The 12,341-nt window shown below is 35.4% G+C and overlaps 1 protein-coding gene across 2 annotated transcripts in view; it reads right to left on the minus strand.

The window, feature by feature from the left end:
- The window catches only part of VPS54 (VPS54 subunit of GARP complex), a 93,327-nt gene that overhangs the window by 21,856 nt on the left and 59,130 nt on the right, over positions 1-12,341 (minus strand). For both annotated transcript variants that reach the window (XM_082672419.1, XM_082672418.1), the window contains exons 12-15: positions 7,783-8,123; positions 1,884-2,013; positions 1,096-1,277; positions 386-498 (exon numbers count right to left, since the gene is read on the minus strand). In XM_082672419.1, coding sequence (XP_082528545.1) covers positions 386-498; positions 1,096-1,277; positions 1,884-2,013; positions 7,783-8,123 — 766 coding nt within the window. The remainder of the gene's footprint in view (positions 1-385; positions 499-1,095; positions 1,278-1,883; positions 2,014-7,782; positions 8,124-12,341) is intronic.

Consider the following 12,341-nt stretch of genomic DNA (forward strand, 5'->3'; position numbering starts at 1 on the left):
GGCTATGGGGAGGGGGAAGGGTAAACGGTGACAAAGCAATAAAGAGGCATGGACATGTATACACTACCAAACGTAAGGTAAATAGCTAGTGGGAAGCAGCCGCATAGCACAGGGAGATCAGCTCGGTGCTGTGTGACCGCCTGGAGGGGTGGGATAGGGAGGGTGGGAGGGAGGGTGACGCAAGCGGGAAGAGATATGGGAACATATGTATATATATAACTGATTCATTTTGTTGTGAAGCTGAAACTAACATACCATTGTAAAGCAATTATGCTCCAATAAAGATGTTTAAAAAAAATAAAAATAAAAAATAAAAAGAACCAGCCCACAAAAAAAAAAAAAAAAAAAAAAAAAAGAAAGAGAGTGTGTGAAAGAGTACACATACCCCCTGATTTTTTTTCAGGTAAAGCAATCTTTCCATCTGCTATAGAATCAACAAGATCCTGAAATTCTGCGGGAACATCAGCTTGCTTCCAGCGTTCATTGTCTAAGAGGAGGCTATTCAAAAGTAAAAAGAAAGGAAGATAAACTTTAATAATATTTCAACACCATCTCCTTGGGTGAAAAGAAAAGGAAGAGCTGAGTGAGTACATAAGACTTTTGTTATATATTTAAGACTACATGTATCTTAGTTAAATTCAAGTAGAGCCCATGCAATACAAGGCACTGAGTTTTTAAATAATAATGGCCATTACCTGTTAGTACGTAAGACTTTAAAAAGTGCTGAACACCTTAATAAACTGAAATCATTCATAAACAGTATGAATAGTTTCAGAAAATGTTTCTCTTTTTATGTCTCTTAGCCTAGTCAGGAAGAGTGGTAAAACATAATTAACTTCACTTTGAGTGGGAAAGGAAAAGTCAGTCTATTAGGATCTTCCTGGTAAGTACTTTAATGGAACTAAACATTCTAACTACACTTTCAAAAGCTAAGAAATGTGATTTTAATTCCACAATCTGTCTTTAATTAAAAAGAAAAAAATCTGTCAGGGGTTTTAACTGGCCAATTAATGAAGTTTCCTCTTTTAAATATAATTGTGTTTTGTAAAGAAAAGGGGAAAAAAATGAAGAACAGAATGGACATGGTAATAATACCTGAGCTTGGTTTTTCTCTCTTCATGAAACCTGTTTACAAATTTATTAGCTTGACTCTGAAGTGCTCCAAGTAATGACATGCTTTTTCTTCCACAGATCTGTTCAGTTTCTAAAATGAATGTTTCCATTAATCTGGAAAGTGTTATGAATTCTGTGGAATTTAGCTTCTCAAGAAAACCATCCTAAATTTTAAAGATAACACAAAAATCATGAGAGTTAGTATAACACCAAATATGGATGAGCTATAAAACCAACTTAAACAAATATTAATTGTTTTTATAATAGTTGTATTAATTCCTAAAAATTATTTTAAAACAATTTTAAATGAAATTTCCCAATACTTTAGTCCCAGAAATCAAGCATAAAAAGTTTAAGATGTCTAAATTTTATTCTGATCCCTTTGTAATACAGTAGCTCAGATAAATTCAGATCATACTATACAATTTTCATACTATTGGAGTACAACTAATTTTCTTAATAAATTATTTGGCTAGGTATACACATATATGTGTATAAAAACAGCATATTAATTTCAAATTAATTATTAAGGTATTATATTTCAAAATAAGTCTTTTAATCATTTATTTGAAAAGCATGCTTAATTTTTTCTATTTCTTTTATTTGGATTATTTTGCATTTCAACATCTCCTTAATAGACCACACCAGTACCTTATTAAGTGTTCAAAATATGCATTATGTGGAACAGGGACACAAGCAAGGATATATTTCAGATCTTTAAAATAATGTTACTATGTATAAAATATCTAAATTTTATTAAAACAACTAACCTTTGCTCTTGACATGAGAAATTTGACAGCTCGATCATGGCATATATCTGAGGCACTATATAATAACTCCTGGACATTATTTGCCAGCTTTCCCAGCTCTAAGTCAGTTAATTTCATGTCTTCATTGACCCTGAAAATGATAGAAAGAGATTAAGTCAAGGAAAGTTGTGAACACACTGTTCACCATAGATGACATACCAATAAAAAACAAAAAGCTGTAAAATTTACATTTGAGGGAAAATTCTGTGATGTATCATATACTTTTATTTTTGTGGTAGAGCATCACATAAACAAGCTCAGATAACACAAATATATTTTACCCTAATATTATATAAGAATAATTTTCTCTCTCTGCTGTAGTATTTTTAATACTTAGTTCAGACTCTGACTGGAAATTCTGCAAAAACTACAGCAAAAGAAATTCTCATTAGGTACAAGGGCGTAGCTGTGGCAGGTTGTGCACAGGTGCTTAGGATGACATGGTGGAAGCAAGAGGAAAGGAATGGAAAGAAGGAACAAACAGGCCCTCTTTTTACTTATAATTATGAATGACTATTAATAGTCAGATCAACTAAACTAATATTTCCTGAGTATTTACTGTGCTTAACTACTATGCACTGGAGGGAATACTGTTCTCAAGAAACTTACAATTAAATAGGAGTATTTATAATATGTAATGCATCTATTCCAGTTTTGAGGAAGAAATGTAAGACTTCCTGTTTTTTATACATTTTTCCCCAGGGCATGTATAAAGACCACTGATTCTGTGCCAACAAGTCAGTTTAGTGTTATCATGAACCAAGTGAAGTACCTTAGCATAATTTTTCTCCGTTTCAGTTGAATTAAAATAACTTTCAAAGATATTTCAAAGAGGATCTGATATATATTAATTTGAGGCAAGCCACCACTCTCACTGGGTTAAGGTATTAAAGAAAGTTATTACCTGCTATCCTTTAAAGTTATATCATTAAATTTACTTACCAGTGCTTTAAAATAATGGATGGATAAATATTTTTAAAATACTCTCAGATACAGTACCTTGCTTGGTTCTCACACTCTGAAGAAGATAGATAAATTTCTACTTTACAGATGAGGATACTGAATCTTGAAAGTTTAAGTGATCTACTCAAGGTCACAAGGTTAAGAGGGTGGGACTAGAACCCAGAATTAGTCTAATTCTATTTCTAATCTGATAAGCTTCTTCTACTGCAACATTTCCTTCTATATAAACAGTCCAAGTGCTATTTCAATTCCAGCTCCCATAAAAACTGTTTGCTTAAATTTCAAAGTTAAAATTTTATTTCAATTGTAAATTCGATTTTCTGAAGGATTTCTAAAATTTGCCCCTAAGTAAGGGAATGATTAAGAATTTGGAACTCTTACCAATACGCCACCAATTCACAAAGATATAAACAGGAAATAGCAAAAAAAAAAAACCAACTTAAGTCTTTAAGAAAGTAGGGTGACAATCCAAAAACCTGGGACGTTTGGTTTTCTAAAAAAATCATTTATTTGTTTGTAATTTTGCTTTTTAAAAAGATTTTTAAAAATTTAAGTCTAATGGATCTCTTTCACGTTACTAGGGAAAAGCAAAAAACAAAACCTCACAAACATGATCCAGTAATTCTACTTCTGGCTATGTACACACAAGAACTGAAAGCAGGATCTCAAAGAGATATACTTGCACACCCATGTTCACAGTAGCACTATTCATAACAGCCAAGAGATGGAAGCAATCCAAGAGTCCACTGACAGATAGATAAAATGTGGTATATACATACAATGGAATATTACTAAGCCTATAAAAAGAAGGAAATTCTGACACATACTACAACATAGATGAACCTTAAACACAATATGCTAAACAAAAGGACAAATACTGTATGATTCCACTTATATGAAGTACCTAGAGTAGTTGAACTCATGGAGACAGAAAGTAGAAGAGTGGTTGCCAGGGGATTGGTAGGGAAGGAAATGGGGAGTTGTTGCTTAATGTGCATAGGATTTCACATTTGCAAGAAGAAAAAGATCTGGAGATTGGTTGTACAACAGTGTGAATATATTTACCACTACTGGACTGTGCACTTAGAAATGGCTAAGAAGGTAAACTTTTTATGTTTTTATTTTAACCACAATTTAATTTAAAATAAAAAATTTTAAAAACCTACAAAACTTTCTAATCCTTTCCATTATTTTTCCTTTCCCATTTCCTGCATGGGAAATTATTTACTCTTTTGTGCCCATGTCTGCATTGGAATAAACTTACAAAGTTGTAGATTATTTTGATAATGTAAGAAAATATGGAAAATCTACCACTAACATAGATAAAAAATCAGACATCATTTCTGCATGTACTGCATCTATGACACAATTACATACTGCAAAAACACTTGATACAAGAAAGAACTAGTTAGGGTCACGTGTATAAATATACTCAATCAATCCATTGCCCCTTGGGGGTGGGCAGTTCCCAGACATTTATGTGCCTATGAAACACAGAAGAAACCACCTACAGAACCTCTGGTATCATGCTATGGGAGCATGCCATTGTGGAAAGCCAGAGAAGCTCCAGACTGTATAGTAAGCCACAATGGAGGTGGGAGGGGAGGGATAAAAACTATGAGGCTGCATTTGATTTAAAGGAATCTCAAATAGTACAGCAGATTTCTAGCTATCTTTTAATATCGTTTCTCACTTCTGCCATAATAGTTTTAGCTATCAAATAGCCAACAAGCTATAGACTATTTCTCAAGCCTCTCTTACAGCTAGATATAGACATGTGATAATATTCTAGCCACTAGGATGTGGGACTGCAAATTCTGAACTGTGCTCTTAAAAAGAAAGAAAGGATAAAACATGAACAAATTTATGTGAAAGCAACAAGGAACTAACAAATCTAAAATGTATATGGATTTGCAACATAAATAGGGCATACTGGAAGAAGAATAAAAGGTAGGAGAAATGACCAGATATTAAGACTAATTAAAAAGCGATCATAGGGTTTCCGTGGTGGCGCAGTGGTTGAGAGTCCGCCTGCCGATGCAGGGGACGCGGGTTCGTGCCCCGGTCAGGGAGGATCCCACATGCCACGGAGCAGCTGGGCCCGTAAGCCATGGCCGCTGAGCCTGCGCGTCCGGAGCCTGTGCTCCGCAACGGGAGAGGCCGCAACAGTGAGAGGCCCGCATACCGCCAAAAAAAAAAAAAAAAAAAGCGATCATAACTAATACAATTTTACTTAATGGTACCGGTGCAAAGCAGACAAGTGAACAAAACAGAATCTAGAAACAGACTCATACATATATGAATATTTAATTTAAGACAAGAGTGGCACTATAGAGCAACAGGTAAGACAGTCTTTTCAATAAATGGTGTGAAGTTAAAAAGATATCCACATGAGGAAAAAGACAACAACCTCACACTATACACAAAAATCAATTCCAGATGGATTGTGGATCTAAATGTGAAAGGGACAGCAACAAAGCTTCCAGAAAAAAACATAAGAGAATATCATCAAAGTCTTAGGTTAGGGAAAGATTTCTTAAATAGGACACACAAAAAAAGCACAAACCATAAAAGGAAAGATTGAATCATAAGATATTAAAATTAAGAACTTTTATTCACCAAAGACCCCAATAAGAGAGTGAAAAGTCAACCCACAGAGTGGGAGAAGATATCTGCAGTATGGACAACTGACAAAGGGCTGTGTTGGGACTACATAAAGAACTCCCATAAATCAATAAGAAATAAAAGGCAAACCAATAGAGAAGTGGGCAAAGGATTTGAATAGGGCCTTCACAGAAGAGGATATCCAAACAGCCAATAAATATATGAAAAGTGCCCTCTTACCAATCATCAGGGAAATAAAAATTTAAACTACTATACCTGTGACATATCCACCAAAATGTCTAAAATGTAAAAGACTGACAATACCAAGAGTGAATGAAGATGTGGAGTGATAGGAATGCTTCCACACAGCTGATAGGATTGTAAAGGAGTACAATCCTTTGGGAAATTGTTTGGTAGTAGTTAAATTGGCTACTCACAATACTTATTCATTCCTAGGTATATATTCAACAGAAATACTTACGTCATGTACACTGAAGACATCTACAAGAATGTTCACAACAATCAAACTGAAAATAATCCAAATTTCATCAACAACAGAATGATAAATACATTGTGGTGTAGTCAGAAGTGGAATATTTATGCACAAATAAACTACTGCTGCATGCAACTACTCAGAAAAATATCACAAATATAACGTGGAATGAAAGAAATTAAAGACTAAAGAACATGATTCCATTTATGGTTCCATTTATATAAAGTTTAAAACCTGTAAAAACCAATAGTTTTAATGTTTTTTTGGGGGAAAAAGTGAAAGCATAGTGGCAGGGGGGGCTTCTAGAGAGCTGGTAATGTTCTATCTCTTAACCTTGGTGATTACACCAGGGTGTTCATTTTGTTACAATAAATTGAACTGAACACTTACAACTGGTCCATTTCCCTATATGTGCATCACATTCCAATTAAAAGGTTAAAACAAAACAAAAAAGTAAGGAGAGTACCAGCCTTTGTCCTCTCCTTCCTGCTGCTACAGATTGAAATGAGATGATAAAACCTCCTAAGACACAGAGGGAAGCTACACAATGAGATGGTAGAGCTACCTTCTCAGCTCTGGACCTCCTACCTCTGAATTGTTACAGGAGAGAAACAAAATTCTATATTGTTTAAGCTACAGATGTTTTTACATCTCTTTTAACAGCAGTTTTAGACTGAACCCTAACTAATAAATGTGAAAATATAAGCCAGAACAGAGAAGAAAAAATTTTATTAATATGTAGTTCAGAGTTTGATTGATTGATTTATGGTGGGGAGGGGGAGGTATTATAGCTGACTTTACACTATAACTGCAACCTTTATAAGCTCCTGGGCTATAAGCCAACTTATATCAAAATGAACAAAAGTACTGAATTCTTATTATTCTTAGTAATAACAAAATACAAACAATGTTCTTGGACCAGAAAGATTTTAATGGCTATTTTATTTTTGTTCTTCCTATTCAGAACATTATTGGGACAACTGGTGAACTTTGAATGGGGTCTGTGCATTAGATGGTAATAATGCAGCAATGTTTTCTTGATTTTAATTGGTATACTGTAGTTATTTAAGAGAGTGTTATTGTATTTAGGAAATATACACTGAAGTATTTGGAACATCAAGTCTGCAACCTACTGTCATACGATTGAGAAAAAATTTTAACATGAGAGACAAAGAAAGGAGAGACGAAAAGAGAGTGAGAAAGAGAGAGGAAGGGAGAAAGAGGGCAATGTGGTAAACCATTAACTGGGGAAGCAAGGTGAAGGATATATGAGAGTTTTTTGTACAATGCTGACAACTTTTCTGTAAATTTGAAATTATTTCAAAATAAGTTTAAAAAAGTAATATTAAAAAAGATAGTGTGACCCACTTGGAAATTCATGTCTGAAAAACTGAAAATTGTAACTCAAACAGATTTTCACTATATACAAAATACAAAGGTGACATAGTAAAAGAAAGAAACATAACCAAGGAAATACTGACCTGAGTTCCAGGACAGGTTCTGCCACTAATGACTCTAAATAAGTCATCTAAACTCTCCAAATTGAGGGCATTTAATTAAATGGTTCCTTCCCAGCCTTAAAATTCTACAATTCTCAATTACTTCCAATGCTCACCTCCTTACCTTGCATACATTTTCAAAAAGATACATGTTTCAGAAAATTAATTTATTTTTGTTAAATTAAATTCCAAAAGACCAAAGTGTACACGGTTTCTCAATAAACTGAATAACCAATCTTATTGGAACCATTAATAAGATGACTCAGAATCTTGTTAACTTGGCAGCAGTCACCATACTCACATAATATCCACAGCTCCTGGAGTAACAGAGGATGATGTCTGCTCTTTGCTGGATGAAGAATCAGTAGTACATTCTGGTTCGGATACCGAATCACTGCTGCAGGGCTCACTATTTGGAGATGCATTTCTTTGAGAGGTAGTGTCAATTGCTATAGGTGTTAATTCACTCTCACTGAATGCATCGCTTATAAACATGCCTTCATGGATTAAATAAGCCACCTCTGTGTCCAGTGAATTGTCTTTTGCAGCATTCTTCTGCTGCGAAATCTCCTCCAATTCTCTAGTCCTTTGGTTTTTGTCAAGAACTGAGAGAACAACACTGTGAATGATATTTAACGTTGCCTACAAGAAAACAGGGTACATTTTTAAGGGATTTAAAATATTTTGTACCTAAAGGTTCCAAAAGTGAACTCTGTGTATGTACTTTTGAACATCTTACAAATGAGTCAAGGTCATGCATATCAGAATTTCTTTTATTACACAGTAAAGGTGAATTGTGAAAAAGAATTGCTCAACAGAGATGTTTCCCTAAAGCTTAGACATAGGGCTCCATTTACAAATTAATTTTGTAAATGGAAATCTCCCTAAAATATACTGCATATTTCTCTAACTTCTTAAATAGGTTACACTAAACATAACTTGCCTGTCAGAGGATCATATTCGTTGATTGATGTGCTTTCTTTTCTATTTTTTTTAAAGGGGGGTGTTTGGAACAGAGCAACCAGTATCCAATCATCTATGCAACAAATATTCACTGGGTTTCTTTTTTAATTAATTAATTGATTTGGCTGCATTGGGTCTTCACTGCTGTGCACGGGCTTTCTCTAGTTGCGGCGAGCGGGGGCTACTCTTTGTTGTGGTGCACGGGCTTCTCGTTGCAGTGGCTTCTCTTGTTGAGGAGCACGGGCTCTAGGCGCATGGGCTTCAGTAGCTGTGGCTCGCGGGCTCTAGAGCACAGGCTCAGTAGTTGTGGAGCACGGGGTTAGTTGCACCGCAATGTGTGGGATCTTCCCGGACCAGGGATCAAACCCATGTCCCCTACGTTGGCAGGCGGATTCTTAACCACTGCACCACCAGGGAAGTCCTGCTGTGCTTTCTTAAAAGGAAAAAACAATCCGTATTCCTTACCGTACCTACCCTTAAATCCATCTCTCTCTCCTCATCTTACACCTTTTTCTCACTCATTCACTGCTCTCCAGACATTCTGGTTCTCTTCCTATTCTTCTAAATTCCACTGTTCCCATCTCAGTGCCTTTGTTGTTTCCTCTGCCTGGAATGTTCTTCACCTTGATGTTTGCATACATGTTTCCTTCTCATCACTCAGGTTCCTGCACGACTGTCACTTCCTCAAGAAGCCTCCGGGACGTCCCTGGTGGTCCAGTGGTTAAGACTCCGTGCTCCCGATGCAGGGGGCAAGGGTTCGATCCCTGGTAGGGGAACTAAGATCCCTCATGCCGCACGGCAAAAAAATAAAATAAATAAATAAATAAATAAAACTGAATCAAAAACAACAAAAAAAGCCTCCTATGACTCCTTCCAGCAACCCTATCTCATTAACCAGTTTTTTTAAAATAACAGTTACCACTATCTTTTTATTTTTTTAATTCTAGGTCTCTTTCCACTACAATGTTAGCTCCATGAGATATTATATCCTACTGCCTAGAATAGTAAGTACTGGGCACATAGGAGGTACTTAACAAATACTGAAAGCTAGATGAATTAAGAGTAAATTTATGTAAGTCAATGTCTTCATGGACTACTAAGAAACAGGGGCTGCATTCCTACTTTAACGTTCATGGTTGCGTTCTTGTAATTTGTTGCTCCTTTCTTAAAACTCTTGATTTCTTTTTTAGGATCTACATGGTTCTAGGCAAGCAGACTCCAACTTTAAGTCTCCAAAGATAGGATAAGGGTCTAAGCTAGTCCAATCAACTAATGGAACCACCTGAGCTTAAAGCTAAGAAGATACACAGAAGACAGACTGAGAGAAACACAGAGAAACAAAACCAAGGCTTGATAACATCATCAACCTCTCTATCAAGCACCTAAAGGCTGACCTACCTATGGTTATTTTTCAGTTATATGAACTAATAAACCCCCTTAATTGTTTAAAACACTCTGTGTTTCCTGTTATTTGGAACTAAACGCACTCTAAGTGATACAATATTCCATACAGTATATGAGAGATTCTGAGCCTTCGAGTGTCTGTGGACACTGCATATTTTCTTTCTCCATTAATCACTTCTCTATTGTCACAAGCTTGCTCCTTGCTACACTCCTCCATTGCTGCTTTTAATCCTCACTACTGTCTCGTCTTAATCTTGATGTGCTTTCTCCCCCATCTTCATTTTGCCTTTCTTCTTCCTTATCTCTTCTCTCTTGATGATTTTCTTTCTTAAAAAATTTTTTTATAAAAAATGGTCACGGTCTTTGGACATAGTCTTTTTCTCCCCAACAACTATTCTATACCTCCCCCATAGGAATACAGCTATGCAAAACTGAGTCCACCTTCTGGCTTCAGGTGTTAGTCCTACGTATCCCACACAGTATACTCCCAACCTCCTTGCCACAGGATTAGTTCAGAAGTGAGAAGAAAATCCAGACCCAAGGCAAGCAGTGCACAGCATTGTCCTGACCACAGTAACCTAAATCAGCCCAGTGGATTAAAACCAAGGACTTTGATGATTGAAGAAGAAAAAATCTTGTTTTAGGAAGTAGAGTATACAAATGTGGAAGACCTAAAACTGTTATACATAGACATTTTGCTATAATTAGGTAGGTTACTTTGAAGGTGAAGCCAACAAAGAGGAGGTAGAAGTGAATTAAAACAGAAACTAAGGGAGAAAACCATGACCACGTCATAACTGAAGCCTATCCTCGTTTTGGACTATTTTAAGTTCCCCAAGCCAATGCATTTCTTTTATTGTTTAAATTAGTTTCATTTGAATACTTTGTCCCTTTTAACTGATAACATCTTAGCTAATACAATAAACTTTCCATATACAGTGTATCAGGTGTTCTCTTAAGGGTTCTTCTTCACTGTTTTCACCATACCTACAGTTTTAAAGGTTTGCTGATTATTTTTTTCCAGAAGATTTTACAATACATAGTAGATTCAACAGTAGGTACGCGATTTATTCTCTGAACTTTCATATTGCAGCAGTTTACAGTCAAGTTCATGTTCAAAGACCAGAACCGCTAAAATAAATTTTTCCAGTCTTGAGAATAATGAATGAAATAATCTGGTAACCATATTCATAAGTCTTTAAAATGATAGTCCAGAATTATTTGTCCACATAACAAATTGAAAACTTAAGAGTTAAAAATTTCTTAAAAAAGAATGTAAGCTTGCATTTAAGGATTATTTTCTTTTTTAGCTATACAAATCATCTTACACTATGGGATATAAACAATAAACAAGAATTCTAATAAAAATACAAATACAATTAATGCCCAGAAATAAACCCATGCACTCATGGTCAATTAATCTACAACAAAGGGCAAAATACAGCAAGAATATACAATGGAGTAAAGACAGTCTCTTCAACAAGTGGTGCTGGGAAAACTAGACAGCTACATGTAACAGAATGAAACGAGAACACTCTCTAACACCATATAAAAAAAAAACCTAAAAATGGATTAAAGAACTAAATGTAGGACCAGATACTGTAAAACTCCTAGAAGAAAACATAGGCAGAACAGTCTTTGACATGTTGTAAATCACAGCAATATTTTTGGGGACCTGTCTCCTAGAGTAATGGAAATAAAAACAAAAATAAACAAATGGGACCTAATTAAACTTAAAAGTTTTTGCACAGCAAAGGAAACCATAAACAAAGTGAAATGACAACCTATGGACTGGGAGAAAATATTTGCAAATGATGCAACTGACAAGGGATTAATTTCCATAATATACAAACAGCTCACACAGGTCAATATCCAAAAAAAAAAAAAAAAACCCAAACAACCCAATTAAAAAATGGGCAGAAGATCTAAATAGACATTTTCTCCAAAGAAGACATACAGATGGCCAACAGGCACCAGAAAAGATGTTCAATATCACTAATTATTAGAGAAATACAAACCAAAACCACAATGAGGTATCACTTTACACCAGTCAGGGTGGTCATCATCAAAAAGTCTACAAATAGTAAATGCTGGAGAGAGTGTGGAGCAAAAGGTACCCTCCTACACTGTCGGTGGGAATGTAAATTGGTGCAGCCACTATGGAGAACAGTATGGAAGTTCCTTAAAAAACTAAAAATAGAGTTACCATATAATCCAGCAGTCTCACTCCTGGGCATATATCCAGAGAAAACTCTAATTCAAAGAGATACATGCAACCCAATGTTCATAGCAGTACTATTTACAATAGCCAAGACATGGAAGCAACCTAAACGTCCATCGACAGATGAATGGATAAAGAAGATGTGGTACATATATACAATGGAATATTATTCAGCCGTAGGAAAGAATGAAATAATGTCATTTGCAGCAACATGGATGGACCTCAAGATTATCATACTAAGTGAAGTAAGCCAGAAAGAGAAAGACAAATAC

The sequence above is a fragment of the Grampus griseus genome (assembly GCF_964374135.1).
Source record: "Grampus griseus genome assembly, chromosome: 15".
NCBI lineage: Eukaryota > Metazoa > Chordata > Mammalia > Artiodactyla > Delphinidae > Grampus > Grampus griseus.